Source organism: Eurosta solidaginis, chromosome 2 (genome assembly GCF_040869045.1).
Source record: "Eurosta solidaginis isolate ZX-2024a chromosome 2, ASM4086904v1, whole genome shotgun sequence".
Taxonomy (NCBI): domain Eukaryota; kingdom Metazoa; phylum Arthropoda; class Insecta; order Diptera; family Tephritidae; genus Eurosta; species Eurosta solidaginis.
The window spans coordinates 16,899,577-16,924,684 of NC_090320.1; the positions used below are offsets into that span (position 1 = coordinate 16,899,577).

General features: G+C 34.0%; 1 protein-coding gene across 4 annotated transcripts in view; it reads right to left on the minus strand.

The window, feature by feature from the left end:
- Nucleotides 1–25,108, minus strand: part of smal (smoke alarm) — a 250,038-nt gene that overhangs the window by 52,618 nt on the left and 172,312 nt on the right. For all 4 annotated transcript variants that reach the window (XM_067764538.1, XM_067764537.1, XM_067764536.1 and 1 more), the window contains one exon: nucleotides 3,944–4,123. In XM_067764538.1, coding sequence (XP_067620639.1) covers nucleotides 3,944–4,123 — 180 coding nt within the window. The remainder of the gene's footprint in view (nucleotides 1–3,943; nucleotides 4,124–25,108) is intronic.

Genomic DNA, 25,108 nt, shown 5'->3' on the forward strand with positions numbered 1-25,108 from the left:
TTGTTACAGTATCCAGATCGAAGCTGAGCTAGAGTGCCGCGCGTTTCCCTAGGGAGAGTGCGTTCCTCCTCTGCTAGTTTTGGGTATTGTTCTTTGAGTACAGGATTCAACGGGCAATTCCCGGCATAGAGGTCTGACCCCTGTTTGTAGATTTTACTGAGGACCTGCTTGTGAATTTTAGCTTCATACGGCTGTGATTTCAGGTGCTGTATTTCCTCATAATGCTTACGAAGACGTCTCCTTAAACCCCTGGGCGGTATAGGCTCATCAATCAGATGTCTGTTGGGATGCCCTGATATCTGGGTATTCAACAAAAACTGTTTGGTTAGCATTGCAATTCTCTGCCTAATGCAGAGTAGTTGTTGTTGTTGTAGCGATAAGGTTGCTCCCCGAAGGCTTTGGAGAGTGTTATCGATGTGATGGTCCTTTGCCGGATACAGATCCGGTACGCTCCGGTACCACAGCACCATTAAGGTGATGGCCCGACTATCTCGGGAACGATTTATGTGGCCACATTAAACCTTCAGGCCATCCCCTCCCTCCCCAACCCCAAGTTCCATAAGGAGCTTAGGGTCGCCAGAGCCTCGTCTGTTAGTGAAACAGGATTCGCCGCGGATAGGTGAGGTTGACAATTGGGTTTGGAGAAGCTATATGTAGCGCTGGCAACCTGCAGGGTTGCGCTACACAGCCCCTTGAATCTGGTATTTTAGTCGCCTCTTACGACAGGCATACCTACCGCGGGTATATTCTGACCCCCCCTAACCCGCTGGGGGAATGGAGAGTAGTCTCGCCTCATTATATAGATGGTGTTCTGGGGACATAAGAAGACAGCCCGTCGCGGTTCTGAAGGCGGTATTTTGGCAGGCCTGTAGCTTCTTCCAGTGAGTAGTCTTTAGGCTTGACGAACATATCGGGGACGCGTAGCATGCAATCGGCTGGCCAATTGCTAATGAGCGTTTATTTATTTTTACCCCACGTACTGCCATCAAGAGATTTGAGGATTTAGTAATTTTGTTTTATTACTCCCTCGATATTAACATCCCTACAGACTGTGAATTAAAATTTTCATAGACGCTTCACTGCAGTAGTGACTTCGTATAATCATTTGCCTTTATCCTTTTGATAGTTTACACATAAGTAAATGAGAATTTTTAAATTTCTTTCGATTTATATTTATTTTGTTTACAACTACTAAAAACTTATTTGCTTTATTGCTCATTGATGAGGAAATTATTTATTTGTTTTGTTAAAGTTTTTAATTTAACCCTTCACGCACTCTGCGCTCACTTCTGCTACGAATAGAAGAACAACTCTAAGCGAGTAACATTTTATTAAGCGCCAATTTGAGTAAACTTTTGGCACTATGCCAATGGATGCGTAGGTTTCGATTTGAAGCTCAGGAAATTTCATTGTAAATATACAAAACAAATGGCAGTCCGTGGCAGGTTAAATGCTGCAATACATATATCATTTTTGGCTAGATTGTTTGTTGATGTAGACTGTGAGACTCTATGAATGCATGGTGTATTATCATTGGCAATTTAGCCTTTGCATGCCGTTTAATATACAAAGAGGCATTACAGACACACACACGCACATATATATATATATATACATACATAAAACTATAACTTAGTAAAACTAGGGGAGCGCAAGTAAGTATTGCAAATGGACACGAAAAAGTTCCATTAAACTTATGGTAAACTTTTGTAATTATTTGATACTAATCAGTTTTAATGAAGTAAGTGTATTTGTGTATGTGTGTGGATATGCTGAATGCCTCCAACTGTTTTGTATAAATATAGCCTTTGTATTTATATGCGTGCTTCTTGCCATTACCTCCACTGACTCTACTCCCTCCTAAATTTGCATTCAACTGCGACTAGTTTGAGCAAAAAAACTGTAAGAAATATCCTTTAAATTTTCTTTAACCTACAGAGATTCTTAGCTGAAACTTATACACATACAAACATACAATACTATACATATTTTTCTAACTAAACAGCCATAGCTCAAACTTTGTTGAAACTGTTTTGTCGAAAAGTGAAATGTGGGCGCTGTGACGGCAAAGTTTAAGTTAAGAAATGCAATGCTCAGCGTTTTTTCTACTTATTTCACTCATTTATCACAAGCACAAGGAGTATATGTATGTATATGCACATGAAAGTATATATAAATATGTACTTTAGTTGCTTATTTGGCATTTGTATGATTTACGTTATGTAGTTTTGCTTTAGTGGAGCTTGTTGCCCTTTTATTACATTTAGGTTAAGGTAAGCAGTGTTCATCAAACTTTGTCCAATTTCATTTATTCAAGTAATTCAGCCTTTATGCACTTGAATTAAGTTAATTTGAATTTTGTATGAAGGTTAAAATGGTATACAATACACACTAAGTATAAAACTGAAAAGGTAAGGTTGAGCAGATTTCTTTGAAAGTTGATTGCTTAAATAACTTTCTTGATATAACACTTATCTGCTTACACAAGATATTTTTATATGTATGTATGATACTTCGTAAACCTTAATACAAGCAGGAAGTACAATACAAAGTAGTTTTAAAGTAGTAATAATAATTAAGTGTTACTTTTTGTTGAAAAACTGCAAAATAGCAGTCAAACAAAAATTTCCCATAAAAAGGAAATTGTTTGTAATGTCAAAAATGTTTAACATAAAGGCTTACATCAAAGAATATTTGTTAAGGAAGGCTAAACTGCCTAAAAATATATAAATAGTAAATAAATTTCCCAAGAAATGAGCTTTTTATTGAAACAAATTATTCAAAAAGCCAATAAAAGAAAAAAGGAATTCTTTATCTTATACCTATGCACTTAAAAGTACTCAAAAACAGCAAAGTACAGACAAACAAAAATTTCCCACAAAAGGGAAATTTTTTCCAACGAACGAAATTTATTAAGATAAAGGCTTAAATCACATAATGTTTGTTTATGAACGCTAAACTGCCTAAAAATATACAAAAACCAACTCTTATTCCATAAAATTACCTTTTTACTAAAACAAAGCATTTAAACGGCCAAATAAAAGAAGTTCTTTATTTAGTACTAATGACTTCAAAAATACTAAAGAACAGCGAAATAGCAGTGAAAGAAAAATTTCCCAATAAAGGTAAAATTTACCAATTTATGAAATATACTAAAATAAAATACTTTAATCAAACAAAATTTTGTTAATGAAGGCTAAAATGCCTAAAAAAATTCAAAAAATTAACAAATTTTCCAAAAAAAATAAGCTGCTATTTATTTTATTGGCTTTTTTAATGATATTTTACAGTACATTTAAAAAACCGTAGAATTTTTTGGCGATCGATAACATTTTCAACATCACCAGCAACAAAAACACTTTTGAGGACGACAATAAAAAAAAAAAATTAAAGAAATACATTTTTAATAAAAAAAAAACATAGTTTGGTGATTTAGGGAGAGTGGCTGCACCAATTGGTTGTTATAGCAGTTATACTAGAATATGACAAAATAAAAAATTTTTCGTAGTAGAAAATGCGGGATTGGATCTAAGTATAAAAAAACTCTCTCGAAGCACTTCAGAGTAACAACGAAGTTTGACAAACTTGATAATAATAAGAGTCAAGCAGAAAGATCTCAAAAATGAACTAGCGATAATATTTTGAAGTGAAAAATTTATATAAATTGTGTGCATAAAAATGTCCCAAAGGGAATTTTTAAATGAACTGGTTTCAAAAATGAGAAATGGTTTGCAAAGTATTCTCGAAACGAAAACTTTTTTAAAATTTTGTGTATAAAAAATTTCCCCGAAAGAATAGCATTTTTGAACTGGTTTCAATTTTTGCAATTTTGATACCATGATTGACAATGACCGCTTAAACATTAGCTCAAAGCTGATGCATTGATTTGAAAGAAGCCTATTATTGTATACTGTTCATATTGTGTTTATTAATTTTTACTCACCTTTACCAAATCCATGTATATCAGTGCGAAAATTATCCTTGCCCTTTTGTCCATCCACAAGCTGACCCAAACCCTCCACATAACGATCACCTTGCTCATAACCATCATAAGTCTTGTCTGACAAATCCAATTCCATGCCACGTTGCACGCCTTTCGGTATGCTATATGATACTATGCCCTCTGAAAATACAAAACAAACAAAATATATATATTAAATACCAGCTAAAACATAAATATAAATTTAAGTAGAGAAAAGTGGGTGTTTAACATTAAATAACTAAAAAGAAACCACTAAAATAATTTATATGTTGTGATGTATGTAGCAAAAGCATGTTAACCAAGCAGCAATTGCGTTAAGTCACCACAATTTGGTAACAATTTTTTTCTAGCTTTCACAGCGTTGTGAATCACGCGAGTAATACTAGATATTGGAACATATGTTCATATGTATATGAAACATGCTTAAGCACATGTATCAGACGTGTCTCTTGTTGACGAAGACAAATGACTGACGAGATATTTGTATTATATTTCTTTAGTAGGGGAGTATAATTACTTCTTTATATATGTATGTATGTGCCTGCCTTACTTAGCCTGTGCAGCTGGGGATGATTTTTCATAAACAGTATTAAATTACTAAAATTTCGGCGTATTTAAAAATTGGTATTTTAGCGAGTATTTTTATACTTATATTTCTTATTTTAGACATTGTTATGGTTGCGTAACAAAACCAATGAATTTGTGGGGAAGGGATGGGGCAAATATTCAATGTCAGGAATGAATAAACAAAGAATGAATTGTGCACATGCATAAGTATATGTATTTGTGATAAAAATAGGGGCTTGGCGCATACGGCAATATACAGCATTTAAAGGTTTTAAAGTTAGGAGTCCATTTTAAATTCTTTGCAGCATACTAAATGAAGAAAAATACATTTAAACAGCTATTAAATGTGTGAAAACACTGCGTTTAATGTTATAAAAGCAAAATAGTTATAATTTTGGCTTTAGCATTGCTTCGAATTAAGTTTGAAGTAAAAAGAAAAAATTTCCCTTATTTGATATTTTTAAACTTTATTTATTCAGCACCTTATCACTCAGAAATGAAGTTTAAACAATATTTACCTGTAAAAAGTGCGAAATCTAAAATTTTCCAAAAAAGGGAAATTTTAATTTTATATATTTTAAAGTAAAAAATGATCGACAGAACTTATTTAGAAATTAATTTTCAAAATTACAAGCCTCAAACCGCGGCTCAAAGCAAACTTTCCACATTTAAGGTAAAACCGAAAAGCATGAGAACATATAAAACATCCTTTTATTCTTCATTATTTACATAAGCATTTTTTTAGTTTATACCATCAAAGAATTTCTCTCATACAACAAAAGTTTAAATATTGTTGAGTTGCTCTCACGTAAAAGCAGCAGCTACAACAAATAGCACTTACAGTAAAAACAATAATAACATATGACGATGATGTTGCAATACAAGTCCAACAACATAAGCCGCTCGTTTGTTGCGCTGCAACCACAATACTAGCAACAACAACAACGGGAAGAACACATCGTAATAGGGATAAGGGGGACATGTTCCAAAAGCAACCGACACAACCATACAACAATTTCTCTTGGCACTAAAGAAACAAAATAAAATATTAAAACATTCAAAAATGCTATGATTTTAAAGCGAGCTGATAAAACAATGCTGCATGTTGACACGCAATAAAATCGCATGCTAACATGAAAATGACAGAGCGCGCGCGAAATGGATTAAATGTAATGGAAATGGCAGCAGCACTCGCGCTTTGAGGGCATGGCAGTAAGTAATAATAAGTATGTATTGCATGCATATACGTTAACAACAAAAACTATGGTAAGCTACCATGGTAGAAATGTTGTAAGAACAAAGTCGAGCGCGGTTTGTGCGAATAAATTAAATGTTTGTATGTATATGCGTAAAATATTATTTTTTATTGAATTAACATTAAATCCGTACAAATTTGAAAAATGTGCCAGATGCACTAGGCCGAAATTCTCAACAGGGAAATTTTTTTTTTGTATGATGTAGAAATAAATTTGCTTATAAGAATAATTTTTATGTTAAATATACTCTAAAATGCTCTCCGAAGAAAAAAATTTCACCACAAAACAAAGACAGAAAATAAATATGAACAAGGACGAAAATAATTTAACTCAGAATCTGTTTGCGATCAGAATACAGCTCACTGCTCGAAGGGCGTTTTTAAATGTAAAATATGGCTACTAGTTTATATTGTTTGCATGTTTTCTCATAAAAGCAAAGCAGTTGAGGGAAATTTTCTTTGAGTTTAAACATAAAATAAAAAAAAATATCCTTGAAAGGAACTCTTACACTCACGTTTGCTGCTGCATTTGTTGGAAGAGGTATTTTTTGAGTATGATTTAATTAAAATTTCAAAAAAATAAAAATTTACCAAAATCGGGAACTTGTTTTATACAAAAATTTTGAAAAAATTCTCTATAGTATGGGAATCTTTACTTAGCAAATATTTAAATGTACTTTTTTTTGCAGATGCGTATATGTTTCCATATATTTTTAAAGTCGTTGTTATATTATGATTGATCTAGTTTTCTATCTGTTTTGAAAACGTAAATATCACCAAAAACTTAAAAAGTTTGTTTGAAAATAACTTCTATATTCGCTTGTGGAGCCGCGTTTCTCTGATAAGAAATTTTATGTGTACGATTTAAATGTAACTTTAAAAGAATACAAATTTCCCGCTTTTTGGAAATTTGTTTCCGCTAAATTAAAAAAAATGCTCTTAAGTAAGAGAATCCTTACCGCGCAGATATTTTTTTGTATTGTTTTTTTTTTTTCTTTTTAACTTTTAGATGCGTCTATATTATCTATTATATGCATATGTAGAATCTACATTGTATATATGTACTTCAAATAACTTTTCTGTGCGGGAACCAATCAGCTCCCTAAAGTGTTGTATTTATTCTCAGTTTTCCGTGAAGGGTTGAGGATGAATTCTACCTATTGCTGAGTAGAAATATAGAATAAGTTGCTTAGAATATTTTCCGAAGCTTGTTTTTGGGAGCAGTAATTTATTAAAAGAACTTTTTTTAAAAAAAAAAAAACAAGAGTTTGTATAAAAGAAAACGTTTGATTTGCCCCGAAAATTAATGATTTTAATACTAAAAGCTACTTTTTATAGCAGTGAAATAAAAATTTCCCAAAAGCGGAAATTTTAATTTTTATACCAAAAATTTGTTTATTCCGAGTTTTAAACGTAAGTAAAACTTTTGCTGGCGGTCACCGTGGTGTGATGGTAGCGTGCTCCGCCTACCATACCGTATGCCCTGGGTTCACACCCCGGGCAAAGCAACATCAAAATTTTAGAAATAAGGTTTTTCAATTAGAAGAAAATTTTTCTAAGCGAGGTCGCCCCTCGGCAGTGTTTGGCAAGCGCTCCGGGTATATTTCTGACATGAAAAGCTCTCAGTGAAAAATCATCTGCCTCGCAGAAGCCGTTCGGAGTCGGCATAAAACATGTAGATCCCGTCCGGCCAATTTGTAGGGAAAATCAAGAGGAGCACGACGCAAATTGGAAGAGAAGCTCGGCCTTAGATCTCTTCGGAGGTTATCGCGCCTTACATTTATTTATTTTATTTAAAACTTTTGCTGGCTCACTGCAAGAATATTTTATTAAATTTTAAAATTTTTGCTGAGGAAACTAAATTTCTATCCTGCAGTTTAATATAAATAAGCCATTTATAAAATGCATGCTAAATCCTTAACTATGCAGTCACTAGCACAGGATGTGCGTACAAGCTGTCAGTTGCAATGAGTTCAGCATTACATATGAATATGTATGTAGAAACGAAATATAATTTACACGCATACAAAATCACTTATAAGTACTCATACTCACACAAAGGCTTATGAGAACAGGATTGCAATTTTGTAATCCTGCTTTCATTTTGTTTTTGTTGTAAATAATATTTATACTCAGTTGAGCAGAGCTCACAGAGTATATTAACTTTGATTGGATAACGGTTGGTTGTACAGGTATAAAGTAATCGAGATTCCATATATCAAAATAATCAGTATCGAAAAAAAATTTGATTGAGCCATGTCCGTCCGTCCGTCCGTTAACACGATAACTTGAGTAAATTTTGAGGTATCTTGATGAAATTTGGTATGTAAGTTCCTGCGCACTCATCTCAGATTGCTATTTAAAATGAACGATATCGGACAATAACCACGCCCACTTTTTCGATATCGAAAATTTCGAAAAATTGAAAAAGTGCGATAATTCATTACCAAAGACCGATAAAGCAATGAAACTTGGTAGGTGAGTTGAACTTATAACGCAGAATAGAAAATTAGTAAAATTTGGGACAATGGGCGTGGCACCACTTTTGAAATAAGGTAACTTAGAAGTTTTACAAGCTGTAATTTGGCAGTCGTTGAAGATATCATGATGAAATTTGGTAGTCAAGTTACTCCTATTACTATATGTGTGCTTAATAAAAATTAGCAAAATCGGAGAACGACCACGCCCACTTAAAAAAAAAATTTTAAAATCAAATTTTAAAAAAAAGTTAATATCTTTACAGTATATAAGTAAATTATGTCAACATTCAACTCCAGTAATGATATGGTGCAACAAAATACAAAAATAAAAGAAAATTTCAAAATGGGCGTGGCTCCGCCCTTTTTCATTTAATTTGTCTAGGATACTTTTAATGCCATAAGTCGAACAAAAATTTAACAATCCTTGTGAAATTTGGTAGGGGCTTAGATTCTAGGACGATAACTGTTTTCTGTCAAAAAGGGCGAAATGGGTTGAAGCCACGCCAAGTCTTTACACAGTCGACCGTCTGTCCTTCCGCTCGGCCGTCAACACGATAACTTGATCAAAAATCGATATACCTTTACTAAACTCAGTTCACATACTTATCTGAACTCACTTTGTATTGGTATTAAAAATGGCCGAAATCCGACTATGACCACCCCCACTTTTTCGATATCGAAAATTACGAAAAATGAAAAAAATGCTATAATTCTATACCAAATACGAAAAAGGGATTAAACATGGTAATTGGATTAGTTTATTGACGCAAAATATAACTTTAGAAAAAACTTTGTAAATTGGGTGTGACACCTACCATATTAGGTAGAAGAAAATGAAAAAGTTCTGCAGGGCGAAATCAAAAGCCCTTGGAATCTTGGCAGGAATACTGTTCGTGGTATTACATATATAAATAAATTAGCGGTACCCGACAGATGATGGTCTGGGTCACCCTGGCCCACATTTTGGTCGATATCTCGAAAACCCCTTCACATATACAACTACCACCACTCCCTTTTAAAACCGTCATTAATACCTTTAATTTGATATCGATATCGTACAACCACATTGTAGAGTCACCCGTGGTCCACCTTTATGGCGATATCTCGAAAAGGCGTCCACCCATAGAACTAAGGCCCACTCCCTTTTAAAATACTCATTAACACCTTTCGTTTGATACCCATATTGTACAAACGCATTCTAGAGTCACCCCTGGTCCACCTTTATGGCGATATCTCGAAAAGGCTTCCACCTATAGAACTAAGGCCCACTCCCTTTTAAAATACTCATTAACACCTTTCATTTGATACCCATATCGTACAAACAAATTCTAGAGTCAGCCCTGGTCCACCTTTATGGCGATATCCCTAAATGGCGTCCACCTATAGAACTATGGCACACTCCCTCTTAAAATACTCTTTAATACCTTCCATTTGATACACATGTCATACAAACATATTCCAGGGTTACCCTAGGTTCATTTTCCTACATGGTGATTTTCCCTTATTTTGACTCCATAGCCCTCAACCGAGTATGTAATGTTCGGTTACACCCGAACTTAGCCTTCCTTACTTGTTTTGTTTTAATTCTCGCGGTCAAGTGCGGTACATATGTAATTTTCATAAATAATTTCCACGGTAAAATCATATAAATAATTTTGACTTCCGTTCGTTTTGGCATGAATGCTCAATCTGTTCGTTTATGCGTATGCAATATAAACAAACATACATACCTAGTAAAACATACACAAGTGCATATGTTTTACATGCAAAATATGCATACACAATTGTCCGTAAAGGGATTGTTGATTATAATTTATTTATTCCACACATTTGCTGCAGCTGATATTTATTATGACAATGATTGCAATAATATTTGTTGAATGAATATGCCAAAAATATTTATGTATGTGCGTGTCATGCAAGTATGTATGCGGTTTAATTTATTTTAATGTGCAATAAATTAATGTAATATTTGGGTGTGCGAAATAAAATTTTGAGAGCATTTAAAGTACTTCATGTGTAGAGCAGAATATTGTGGTAATTAAAAATAATATTTTGTAGATTTAAAGTATCTACCTAACTAAGATTTGAGAAATTTACTTATAGTAGATATATATGTTGTATGTATGCATTCAAGTAAACCTTAGATTATATTCGATTATATAAAACTAAAAAAAAAATATTTCCTAGACTTAAACGCATGTAAGTAACACAAAATTGATTGTAATGTGAATGAAATTTCGTTTAAAGCTATGTAGAAAAGTGGACAACTTAAATTTCCTATTTTGGAATATATTTGTTATGCGAAAAAAATGCTAAAAATTTAGGTATTTCTTTTCTAAAGTTTTAGATAATTAGAAATTTAATATATCATACTAAATGAAACTTCCTTCATTGGAAAATGTGAAAAAATTGGTAAATTAGCTAGCACTTCCCAAAAGCTTTAAATGTAAGTTTTCAAGGCAAAATGAGTGTAATTAGAGTGCAAGCTGCTGTAATTCAAACCAGAAAAAGTTAAAAAAAGGAAATACTATAGAAAAAATGAAGAACTAAAATTTTACTTTTAAGGGATATTTTTTCTTGTATTTAAATATATACCAAAATATCCTCTGAACAGGTGAATAAACAAAATTTCCCTTCCCAAGAAAATTTTGTCGACTAGAGTTGTAATAAATAAAAAAAATTATAAGATGCTACTAGTCCGCTACTACTTATTGGTTATGTAATTTTTTTAAATAAAACAAATATAAAAAATCAAAAAAGTACCTTATAAAAAATATAAACACTAAAATTTCCCTTTTTAGGGGTATTTTTTCCTTTTGTTGGAAAATATAACAGAACGGTTTCGGTTACTATTTTTCTTGCAATACCTTATGAAAAAGTGAATAAATGAAATATCCTTTCTTAAAGAAACAGTTTTTAGACCGCAAAACTAGAGTTGTAAAAAAATCAAAAAAAAATAATAAATAGCAGCTGCTACTAGTTCTTGGTTATGTATTTTATTTAAAAATGAAATACATAAATAGAAGCGGATCAGTCATCTCTTTTTCCCCCCAGCGGGTTGGTGGTTTAGAATACACCCGCGGCAGGTTTGCCAGTGGTAAGAGGCAACTTAAACACCCAAATGGTTCAAGCGATTGTGTAGCGCAAATCTTTCAAGGGGTTGCCAGCGCATTTTATACTTGCATCTCCAAATCAATCAATTGTAAACCGCAGCTAACCAAGACGAATCCTGTTTCTGCAGCAGAAGGGGGGGGGGGGGGGGGCCCTCTGGCTACAAAAACAACATAAGTCATCTCTTTTCTGTCAAAGAAAAACGTTCCGAGAAAAAAAAAAAACTGATAACATCAATGCAAGGATCTAATGCAATATTGAAATATAGTAGGTCAAAAAAATTCTTTGGGGCTAGAATCTAGAAAAAAAAAGGAAGAGCTAAATTTCTTCAAGAAAATCCAAAACCCGTTGCAAAAAGAGCTAAAAGTATATTTTTATTTTTCAATGTAAGTTTTACATTTATTTCAAATCAAACTTAAACAAAGTTATAAAAAAGGTACAGTAAACTCACAAAAAAAAAAAAAAAAAAAAAAATAAGGTACAATAGAGGTACATAAATAATACTGTTTTTATAGTACATTTTATATTTTTTAACAACAGAAATACGTTTTATTTTTTAACTTTTTTGATGCCATACAACTCGTGTGAATTATTATTGCTACATTCATAAATATTTTTTTTTGTTCATTAATTTTAAGAGGTCGTTGTTTATTTCAAAGTAATGGCAGCATTTATTCAGCCTTTTAAGACCACTTCTTATTGTCAGAAGAATTCAACATAACTAAATTCATTTTGTTTCTGTGTTTGCTTTTAATTAAACTCATGTTTGAAAACGTTCCTTTAACTTCAGCCCTACTTATTGGCAGAAAAAGAAATGTAAGCACAAAATCGACATTTTTCAAATTTTAATAGCGTTTCTATATTTTGCGGCAAGCGTTGCCTTTCAATAAATTCATTTATACATTTATCTTCTTTTTTAATTCATACATATTCTTCAAACGTATAATGGAAATAAGGTACGGGAGACAAAAATTTATTATAATCTAAAGTTAAAGGATCGAAACTCTTAGAAGGTGAGACTATACTGTTGCACAAGCTGGAAAGCAAATATACAACCTCATGAGACAGTTTTCGATTAAAGTTTTTGTTATCAGTTGAGTACCGAATTGCAACATCATACATAACGAAACAAATAAAACATATACAAATCTTACAATACGTATTGCCGAAATAGATTTTGAGCCAAAAAGAGCAAACATTTTAAAAAGGGCCAAAAAAAGAGCTAGGAGCTAAACCGGAATTTTTGGAGCTAAGCGCAAAAAAAAAGGCTAGATCTGGCTCCAAAAGCACCAAAATGGCAACACTGCTGATGTTGTTCAATTGTTGTAACTAATTCAACAAAAGAAATTCTTTCTTCAACTAAAACATATTTACCCACTAAACTTCTTATAGCAAATTTCCTGTACATAGGTCTACGTTCATTGAAAAAAAAAACTTTTTGCACTGAAAAGTCCATTCTTTCCAATAATTCAACAAAATTTATTGAACTTTTGTAATTCTTAAAAATATATTCTCGAAATTTTTATTGAAGTATAAAAAATTTAGAGACAATAACAAATATCTCAACCAACCGCTGAAAAATTTGTATAAAAGCAAGTTTTGGTGATGGCCAGATGCGTTTGTCGACAGTGTGATCATCTCAGGAGCGCAAGTGTGAAGTAGTTAGAACAAATATGTATACTTATTGTAACAAAAAAATAATCAAATATTTCTTTTAATGCAGTATGTCTGAGGCAGTGTAGTGCTTGAAGTAGGCTGAGAAGTGATAATAATGTGTGTTAATTCATTAAATACATAATAATGCAATTATAAAAAAAAACAAAAGGAAGTTACTCTTTTATTTGTATATGTTTGTTAACACAATTTATATCTGTCTGGCAAATAAAATTGAAGCCTTATCAACTAGAAAGTCCCTTAATATGTAAAAAAAAGATGTTGTCACGCTTAACTAAGATAGACGTTCTTTACAATAACATCCCTGATTTTCATTTTTCATCATATTTTTAAAATTTCCCGGCTAAGGTCGATTGTAAGAGAGATAAATTTGCAAACACCCAATTTTGCTATAGTACTTTACTACAACAAAAACTTCATCGGACTGGAATTGTGTTAAATAAAAATTTCCCTTTTAGGGAAATTTTAATATCAAATTATGGAAATTTTTATATCAAGCATAGATTGACTTAAAGTCCCAACTTATGTAAAAAGCGCTTAAGTTTGAAAAAACTAAGTCCAGTATGAAAATTTAAAAAATTTCCCTTTAAAGGAAATTTTCTGAACCATTGCAAAAAATAAATTTCCAAATGCTTCGAAGTAAGTTTTCGCATTTTCTTAAACTAAAACCGCAACAGAGCTTTTTGTATGCTTTTTAGCAGTTTATTTATTTATTTACCAGGACAACATAAACCTTTTAATAATGGTACTTTATTATATGAACATAGTATATATATATGTATAATATCACACTGTCTTTGTAAGCATATGTCAGATTATTTATTGAGCTATGTATGTGAGATGCAATACATTTTTACAAATAATTATTCATTATTATATTATCAAATACTCTTGCATACTAACAATTAAACAAATTTCGTTTATGCTCAAATCACCTGTGTGTTAATTAAAAACGCAAAATATGTAATATGTATGCATATAGATATAAGAATAACCACGAGGTGACTTAATGACATTATGACCCATTACACACACATAAGCATCCCTATATATGCATGTATGTAGGTATAACCCATATTAACAATTTCCGACAGTTTTACTTTGAAAATGCACAATGTATGAACATTATTTGGTACATGAAAAAAGCATCAGCAACAACAATTACCATTACAGCTGCAACATTAAGTATAATTTAGTGCTGTGTAATTATCCTGGCGCACACACATACACATGCACATACGTATTCTGTAAACGTATGGGTTCACTTAATGAGCGTTGTTTACCATATCCTGTGCCATCGGGAATATCTAACGTATAAACGTGCCCGCGCATTACAACACCGATCAAGCTTAGTATTAATATTTTAGATATTTAGTGGTGTATGCACATACAAAATTTCCCTTTAAAAACATTAGCATGCGTGCATGTCTGTATTATAAACATTAATTATGGATTTGTTTTGAAAATAGCCAAAAGAACAAATTTCAATGAATTCATACATAAAATACCAATCCATCGTTATATAAATGCTCACGTACCGGCACGCATTTGAGGCTCGCAAAGTTTCACAATTTACCTAGTACATACTACTAATCGCTCTCACGGAAGCGCTATTAAGCTCTATGGAAATATCATGATTATAGGCGATGTTGTTTTTGTGGTATTTCTATTATTATTATTTTTTTTACATCAATAATATTGTATTGTATTGGGAATTTGATATTGAATATCATGTTATTACCAAAAAACTACATAATTACACTTAATAAAACATGTATGATGTAAAGAGATAACATTGGGTTATGAGATAAGAACTAGCTTTAGAATATTCACAAACAGCGCAAAGGTGGTAGTTTTAGCAAATAAAAGAAGAAGCGTATGAGAGGTTATCCGAATAACAACTCTGAAAATGGACCATAAGAGGATCCGATATCTATCCCCAAAGTTAGGTTGTGTCGCAGCCACTCCGGCAGGGAACGTACAATTGGAGAACATGAAGGTCCGTTGTGTTAAGGTGACATAAGTGATAGCTTAATAAAAAATTTGCGTGTGCCAACGATGTAGACCGATCACGACCCTGGACAGATCCTTTGAAAATCACAGTGAGCCGAGACCGATATACTTTCGCCTAGTTCTGCCAAAACCTGGGCAGTGAAGTATGAAATGTGTCGCTGCCTACATCTCCTCACCCATATGCAACGGCAGCAACAGAGATACTGGTATGTTGAGATGTACCCCATGGACTTCAATTGGACAGTGACCCGTAAAAAGCCTAATCACCATAGATAAGTCTTGGTGAATGAAAAAACTTCAGCAGACCGCTTGCTATCAACTTCCGGTCAAAAGAATCTTGCAACTCTGCAAAAGCGTTAGCATAGCTAAATCGAGATTCATTTATAGTGGAGTAGAACACAGGTGGCCAGGGGTACTCCCTATCCTAAATCGAGGTTCATCTATAGTGGAGTAGAACACAGGTGGCCAGGGGTACTCCGTATTGCCTACAGCTAACCATTCTACTGCTTCATATTAATTTATTTTCCCACTCCTATGCCTCAGGGGATGACTGTTCTTAAACTTGCATTAGTCTGTCTTGCCTTGTATAATAAGTCTAAATAAAATACAGTGGGAAGCATTCGAAGAAATAACTAGAGCACTAAGATCATTTCAAGCTGACGTACTACTTATACAATCCGTTAGGCGGCAGGACCTCGTGAGATTGAGGCAGTTCAGCCATAATGTTATCCTCAGCATACTTCCTGATTCAATTTTTTCTGTGCGTATTCTTCACTTGCTAGAGTTTTTCGGATGGAAATACTGAGTATAGTGTGGCCTGTGAGAGGGTCAAGTAGCACTAATGAGAAGAGAAGACAGCAGAACTTGCAAAGGCAGAAGCTTTAGTGGACGCTTTTAATGCGGTCGAGACGGGTAATTCACTGTTACTATATAAGGTTTCAAACTAAGTATGAGCAGTGGTTAACTGTCTAAACTTAATGAAATTATAAAATGCTGCTTAAATTGTATAAGCGGTTTTATGAAACGAGTTAAGTTGGAACATAGTATCGATGAATCTAACAGCATTCAGAAAAAAAATGTTCCAGTATAAGCAGTATAACAATGACGCCTGGTGCATCACTTGCATTCAGATCTTTTATAACCAGCGGTGTACCCAATCTACAAGAACAGGCCGTAACATTGTTCTATGTGCATATTCAACAGGAAAAACGTTTGCAATATGCCGTTTACGGTGAGTACATGGCTGAGTCGATGTAAGCGCTATGATATCCTCCTAAGGAAAGAGAAATTGTAAACCAAATCGGAAAATACCACGTAGAGGAAGAGAAGTTCAAAACGGGAGGACGCGTGGAGTTAAAAGTAACTGAAAAAAGGAGATGTCTAATTAAGTGGGCGGCACCGCTGAAATTATGCCTGTCATAAGAGGCGATTGAAATACCTAAAAGATTTAAAGGGTTGGGTAACGCAACCCTCTCATGGGGCTGGCAGCGCAATATATAGCTTCTCCAATCCAATGTTTTTTTGAGTGCAGGAAAACGATACTGATTAGGATAATATTTATGCGTATAATAGTGGTGTTAATTACGAAGAGAGAACGGTTACGGAGATGAATACAAAGCAAAAGGATATCAGGCGATAATGAACAAGTACGATTATAGTGATCCTTTATACCATCACTGTTACGGCAAATGCTTAGTACACAAAGCTCTAAGCTTATTCTTTGAAGCTATAGGCTGAAGCTCTGTAGCTGTGTAAGCTCGGCTTACAATTGAGATATGTAAATATATGAAATGGGCGTTTGAGAACGTTGAGAAACAGCAACAGCTCGAGTGACTCTTTGCAGGCAGCCTTATAACTTCTGCGCATATCCTGTCAACTCTTGGTGCCTGTGCGGGTGGTCGATATCCACTTTTTATCAGATGGGAAAACAACACGTCTACCATATTCTGTTATCTTCGCAAATTGCTTGATCTGCAAGTTGGATTATATTTTGCGCCCTTGCTTTTTAGCACCATACATAATCTATGCCGTCATTTTCCTTATATCGGCGTTTAATACGCGCGGGTTCCTGAGTTCCGCTACACTTCGAAACTAAAAACTATACACTCAAGCTCGAAATTGAATAGCTATCTAACAAAATTAAGTGCTATTCGACAGCACATAAAATAATTAAAAATTTAACTAAATATTTTGTAAATAATTAATCAAAAGTGGAATCAAATATGGGCCAACAAAGCGGAACAAATGTAGGTGTATTAAATATGCATTTGCATGAATTATAGCAATACATACATATTAGTAGGTATTATCAAGGTATGTAATTAAGGTTAACGTGTGCGCGTATTTCTATGCAACATCAATTGAATGGAAAAATGTTGCATTAAATCAAATGAAATTAATTACTGTACATAAATCTATTTTGAAGTGTCAGCAAGCAGGAAATTTTATTTCAATAGTAAGTATGGGTATACGAAAATATATATGTTTGTATGTGCTACAATATTTAAATACTTATCTAATATCAAAGAGAGTGTAGGATTTGTCGAAAAGCGCATTTAACTAAAAACTACCGTTGCTACCAACAGCAACCACCAACTGTAGACCAATCCATTACTAATTGTTAACAAATTGTAAAGATAAATTTTTGGAAAAAAATTAAATGGAAACCCACGCAAGTACTTAGTAAGAGCTGTTAAGCAAAAACAAAAACAAAAACAATTTAAAATGTATTTTGAAAAGAGTGAGAAAAGTGAGAAGAGCTTGTTGTATCAGACAAAAAGATTATTGGTAAATGTGGGTGGAATGAGATTGTCGCACGACTATTTAATGGGCGTTGGAGTAATTTATTAGACGGAAGAGCATTTTTTTATTAAGATAAGCGGAAATTTAGTTAAAGCCAATTTCGAGAAATCTGAATACGGCAGAGCACAAACCTGCTACACCTCAAATATGTGATTTTTCATCCTTTGGCATTAGTCTACTACAGCGGGCCATTGGCATACAATATGACCAGATGTAGCAACGTAGCATTCGACCGCCTGCCCATACTCCTCTCAATACAGAGATGAGCAAATTTCATCAAATCTGAATGGTGGACACTTATAAACTTCAAAAACGCAAATAGAAATTTCTCAGGGCTGTAACCTTCTGCGGGTGTCGGTGAATTTTAATTGAAAATATGCTTACCATGTGACGAAAAAACTTTCTCGGATTCGAAGAAATGTGCGAGCGCTTTCGTAATGCATCGTTCAGTATACAAGGCTAGACATCGTACAAATAGACCGGCACAAGAACGACGCGCCGCGCATTACCAGCAACCATACAGGGGTTACAAGAACTAAGTCTTCCGAATCAATAACCCCAGATGGTATAGCCAGGCCAAAACTTGAACACCTTCGCAATGAGGGCGTAAGCTACCGGACGCGAATTTTCAACCTTTCGTTGAAGTCCTTCGTCATTATAGAACAATACCAAATGACAGGGATAATATCACTTCTAAAACCCCTAAAACCAGCTAATGAAGGTGAGTTACAACAACAACTGTTAAACCAGTTGACTAGCATTGCTTCTATTGTGTCGCATACTATCCCGTATCAATATTCACTGAGAAAGATAATGCCATTAGTGTCCATAAAAAGGCACTCGTAAAAGTGTTGGCAAGCGTGTGCCCACATAACGGTTCTCCTTTCTAATTTCCTAAAAACTCCCAGACGGTAGTATATGGCGATTACATTCCAACCCCTGCACATTGTAGAAGCTGTAGGGACTTGGAAAAGATAGAAAAACAGTTTCTTTGTGTGAAAAAGTACAAGTAGAAAAGACGTTAGCTCATTCGCAGATATAACAATAGGCCACTCAGCCTAATTTTGTCCACCTGGATTGAGGTGGTGCCGCCACCATAACCTAGCCTAACTTATGAATTATAAATTTGGGTGTCTCAATCTTTTGGCCTACAATTTTGATTCTTTCTCTTCTAGAGGATTACAGCGATTCATTCCTTTCCGATTTGTATACTTCAAAATTTTTCAACAAAGTAATGTTACAAAAACGGTCTAAGGCCAAAACTTTTGGCATGGAGGTAAAAATCGATGATTCGGCTGAACTTTAAGTATGGATCATTGCTGTTGTGGACCTAAGTCGGAAGGGGCTAATAACTTACAATATTGGAAACGCGAAACCCGATCGCTTAGGCACAGAAAAATGGTACGTGGAAAAAAGAAGGAATTTTGTATTATTTTATGCTAACGACCTTTAAGTATGGATCATTGCTGTTGTGGACCTAAGTCGGAAGGGGCTAATAACTAACAATATTAAAAATCTGGGACTCGATCGCTTAGGCACAGAAAAATGGTACGTGGAAAAAAGAAGGAATTTTGAATTATTTTAGACTAACGACCTAAATCGACATCCCTCTAGTTCGTAGCTGGTTTTTTTTTTTAAGAAATCACATTATTCAAAAGCTGTGTGTCTTAAAATCTGACGTTAAACCAAAATAAGTATTTCGAGGAAAACCCGATTTGAATATTGCGTCCTCATCAGAACAAATTTTTGTACGAGTAGTTATAAAGTTATAGATTTCATAGGGAATACATTTTGCGGTCTCCTGGACTCAGGGAGCGACTCTCAAGAATATGAAAATTTTCAATGTGTTAACAGCTTTGCTGCCGGTTTGAAATATTCATCGACGAGTAATCGGGTTTTTAACGATTTATTACTAAAGAGCTGCATTATTTATTGAAATGTTATTAAATTTTATAAGAATTTATCGATTTGTTGTCGGAGTATTCGGCAATTCGTTATCGATTTGTTTTTGAAAAACTATAGTTTTGTTATCGAAAGATTTACAATTTGCTATCGGAAAGTTATTATTTTACTATCGAAAGGTTATAAATTTACTATCGAAAAAGCATAGACACGTTATTAAAGTTGGCTATGTATTTTGGAAAGGTTATCGATTATAAAAAATAAATGTAAGGCGCGATAACCTCCGAAGAGATCTAAGGCCGAGCTTCTCTTCCAATTTGCGTCGTGCTCCTCTTGATTTTCCCTAAAAATTGGCCGGACGGGACCTACATGTTTTATGCCGACTCCGAACGGCATCTGCAAAGCAGATGAGTTTTCACTGAGAGCTTTTCATGGCAGAAATACACCCGGAGTGCTTGCCAAACACTGCCGAGGGGCGACCCCGCTTAGAAAAATTTTCTTCTAATTGAAAAATCTTATTTCTAAAATTTTGATGTTGCTTTGCCCGGGAGTTGAACCCAGGGCATACGGTGTGATAGGCGGAGCACGCTACCATCACACCACGGTGGCCGCCTTATCGATTAGCTATAGAAATTTTACAGATTTTTTGTCGAAAAGTTATCAATTTACAATCGAAATGTTACATAATTTCGATTTGTTATCGAAATATTAAAGATTTTTTATCGAAAAGTTATCGATTTATTCCCGAAAAATATCTATATTCTTTTTTTAAAGATATCGGTAATAAAGTTTTAGTTTTATTTTGGATAAAGGCTCGTAAGCCAAACAAAAATGTTCATAAACAATTTGAAGTCGGGTAACATGCTGCTAATTTTCTTCATAAAGCGTTAACTCGCCTCACATCTCTTCTCTCTCACATCTCTTTTTGACCTGTTTTGCCAGTTATAGGTCAGTAGAATATGCTATGCTTTCCAATATAGTCTAGACTCTTTCATCTCTAGATTAAGCTTTTAAAATTATACCAGAATAATATTAAAAACTCCATAATGCCAATAGCACACTGCTAAAAATCCAATGTTAATTATCAAGTTCTGTTGAACGCGCCTTAAAATATTCCAAACCATTCGGATTAAAAACATATAGTATTCATAAGGTTATACCTAATTGAGTGTAAATAATGGCAATACCAAGCGACATATTACAGCGCGGGCAGCGGACCATTCATATGGCAGTGTGGATAGAGGCACCCCAGCACCCAAAAGCTAGCTGGTGGAGAAGTCAAATTAAGAAACATGTCAAGTAACCAACGTGGTGTGCAAATTTTGTAAATTTTCTTTAATATCAATATTAAAAGCTAACATTATTACGAGTACTTAGTACTTATATGGACTCGCTTGTGAGTATATTTGAAACATAACTAGAATTAGCCTTTCTGACCGCACCTTGAAAATAAAAGTACTTAGAGAAATTTTATGAAATCATTATCGTTAAAAAATAAGAAATATGTACAACCTTAGCGAATGGCTACATTTGAGGGTTACAATAAATAACTGAGGTCAACATGCAAAGTCACTTGAACGCCTTGTGGCATGCAATTGCAGTACGAAGCAAAAGAAAAGCGAAAAAGGAAGACAACTGAAAATGTTTGATGGGAAGACGACAAAAGTGCGCCCGTCAAAAAGACCCACATGAGAATTAAATAAGATATGCAAAGTGGAAGGAGAGTTGCAATTAAGGGGGAAGACAAAAAAATATTATTTTTTTTTCTTTTGAAAGAAACCAAAAACCACTGCTGTCTACTAGGCTTGCTTTGCGTGGCGCGCCCAAGCGCACAGGAAAGTTCAAATGGACACATTATTCTTAAGTACGAGACCTGAGTTGAAGTGGTGTATATGTTTGTTGTTGTTATTGATGTCTCTTGTGATTTTTTGTAGTAGAAAATTCGTTGTTGCAGCTTATGCATGCTTTTATATGCAGCGATAAGAGCTAGACAATTTTTCTTATTTTTTTGTTTGTTTGTTGTTTTTTTTTTCACCTTTTAACATATTAAAAGCTTTTTCACGCTTTAATTTTTCTATTTATTTATTTTTTGTCTTCATTGGATAGCGTGCTGGTCAACAAAACATAAAAAGCAACATAATAAAGCAACAAACATATTTTACAGATTTACAACAGTAATCATAATCGGAGTTGTCAGAGGAGCATAAAACGCATTTGCGACGATAAGCCAAATGCTAAATGTGTTCAGCACTCAAGACAGCGCGTGAGTTAGCATGTTGTAGCAATATGCTTAAGTGAAGTCTAGCGGCCACAGTGGTGTGCAAAACATTAGTATAAACCAGTATAAACCTACTCGGTATTCACTAAAGGCCCGAATACATAAGTATAACCTATTTCACGATCCCCATATGACACATGCAGTCAACTGCAGCATCGTGCGCTGACAGATGAGTTGACTGCATGTGTTTGTATGGGGATCGTCAAATAGAATATTCCTATGTGTTCGGGCCTTTACATATCATGTGAACGCATCAACTGAGATTCAGCAAAGCAAACAGTGAATCAGTTTTCGTTTCTATGCAGACACTTTTTACGCTCTTTTCCATGGCGTTGTGTATCTCTCGTAAACAGATTTTATAAGAACCATATTTATGTTTTGTCGTGGCTGACAATAGTCATTGCTCCTACGTTACAACCCTGTCATAGTAGCAATCATAATATTTCCAATCAAAAGCGTCATTAAACTGGATTCCAAGGGTAAAATCACTGATGAGACAACTATTTTATAAGGACGATTGTGACAAGCGTTTCAAGACCTACAGTTCTAGGCTATATACCTGGTATGTCCCGAACTTTAAGTTAACTCTTCTCAGCACCTTAATATTATCGAGAATGCATATAGGTCACATCACCGCCCGACATAAAATGCGTTAAATCAGTTAACACATAAGGTTAATCAAAACATATCACGTCTACAAGAGCTTCTCGACCTCGACAAGGCTCAAAATAGAACCCGAAAAGTTGACAACCAAATCGGTAATGTCGAAATTCACGTAAAAAATAGCGGCATCTTCGTGTTCGTACTCTACGTGCTCCTAATATTGATTCGAACAGTAAGTGTCTCAAGAAAATTAGCCATCGAGAAGCAACTTCTTATCTAGGGTTATAGCGCGCCCTTAAGAACATTAAGTGCGAGAAGAAAGATTGATTCGCCAAGGAGCAGAGTAAGTTGAAGAAATTTTAAATCGATAAAAAAGATAGTATCACTTCTGAGTTAGGGAAAAAGATGGAGCATGACTATCGCTGAGAGAGCTGCTTGGCTACCTTCTTTATAATATAGCATATAAGGACTCAAGGAAAATATCCGTAAGAAAACAGATGTTCCTGAAGAAGGAGACTTGACGTCGAAACGCGTAGGAGGATAGACAAAAATTTAAAATTTCAATTTATTAACTAAAAAGCTACAAACCTAATAAAAAATACATTCAGTTAACTTTTGGTTTTGAAAACCAATGCAGCATAGTGCAGATGATTTCAAACAAAAGCAGTAATAGCATTTTATCAGGCAACTTGATGTTAACCTTCACAAGGTGTTCGGGTCAAATTTGACCCACTTCAGGAGAAAAATTTTCACATTTAATGCTTTCGATATTTTGTGATTTTTATACTCAGCGTGCTTTGCACACAGAGTATATTAACTTTGATTGGATAACGGTTGGTTGTACAGTTATAAAGGAATCGAAATAGATATAGACTTCCATATATCGAAATTATCAATATCGAAAAAAAATTTGATTGAGCCATGTCCGTCCGTCCTTCTGTTAGCACGATAACTTGAGTAGATATTCATATATCTTCACCAAATTTGGTACACTAGCCTATCTGGACCCAGAATAGATTGGTGTTGAAAATGAGCGAAATCGGATGATAACTACGCCCACTTTTTATATATAAACAATTTTGGAAGAAATCAAAAAACCTGGTAATTTAATAAATAATAATAAAATTCGGCAGAGAGGTTGCCTCTACTATAAGGAATGCTTTTGAAGAAAAATTAAAGAAATTGGTTAATGACCACGCCCTTTTTTATACAAAAGATTTTTAGAAGGGTCGTGGACGAATAAAATAAGCTATATCTTTGCAAAAAAGAGCTTTATATCAATGGTGTTTCATTTCCCAAGGGGATTTATAATAAAAAATAGGAAAAACTTCAAATTTATAAAAATGGGTGTGGCGAAAATAATAAGCTATATCTTAGCGAAAAAGAGCTTTGTATCAATAGAATTTTACTTTCTAAATTGAATTATAACATTAAATTGGAAAACGCTAAAATTTTTGAAAATGGGTGTGGCACCGCCCCTTTTACGAGGAAGCAATTTTCTGTGTTTCGGGTGCCATAACTCGAAGAAAAATTAGCGGATCGTAATGAAATTGTGTACACATATTTTCCTTATAGCAGAAAACATTTCTAGTTAAAATGGACGGGATGGGTTAAAGACCACGGAAACTTAGATATAAAACAAGTTTAAAAGGGTTGTAGGCTAAAATAATAAGCTATAAAAATAGTTTTGAATCAATGATATTTCACTTATCAAGTTTTATTGTAAGAGGAAATGTGGAGAAACTTTTTTTTTTAAAAGGGCGGTGCCACGTGTTATGTAGAAAGGTATTTTTTTTTGAAATGAAATGTACAATTGAAGGTCACGCTGAGTATATAATGTTCGGTTACACCCGAACGTAGACATCTTTACATTTTATTTATTTTGTTTTAGAAACTAGAAATGTACCAATGATTTCGGGCGCATATATTTGCGAAGTTTCCAGCTATAGACTTTTAAAAATTATGTATTAATATATTCTATGCTTCTTTTCCATGCAACACTGTAGCATCGATACGACCATCTGTGCATGCAATCAAGTCTCCATACAAACAGACATCTTCTTCATTTCACTTGGTGGCGTTTAGCTAAGCTGCACTTTACGTCACTTTAACATTGTTTACAATTATTGTTAATGTAGTAATTGTTGATGTGCTTATTGTTGTTAGTCTCATTTGTCATTCAGTGTTTGTATGGTTTGCAGTTTTATTATTCTTGTTGTTTCAAGCAAAATAAACATGGCTTATAAAAATTGAACTGATTGTGGTTTTGATTAATGATTGGAGTGTGAATGATTTTTTATTAGAAAATAGATTCTTAAATTTATTAGAAAATTTAAATTTTCACTAGTGCTATGTTTTTTAAACATTTTATGTAGCTTGACTCTGTGTAGCGAGCGGCCGGTCGGCCGGTCGGCCGTTGTGAACGACTTTTGTAGTAG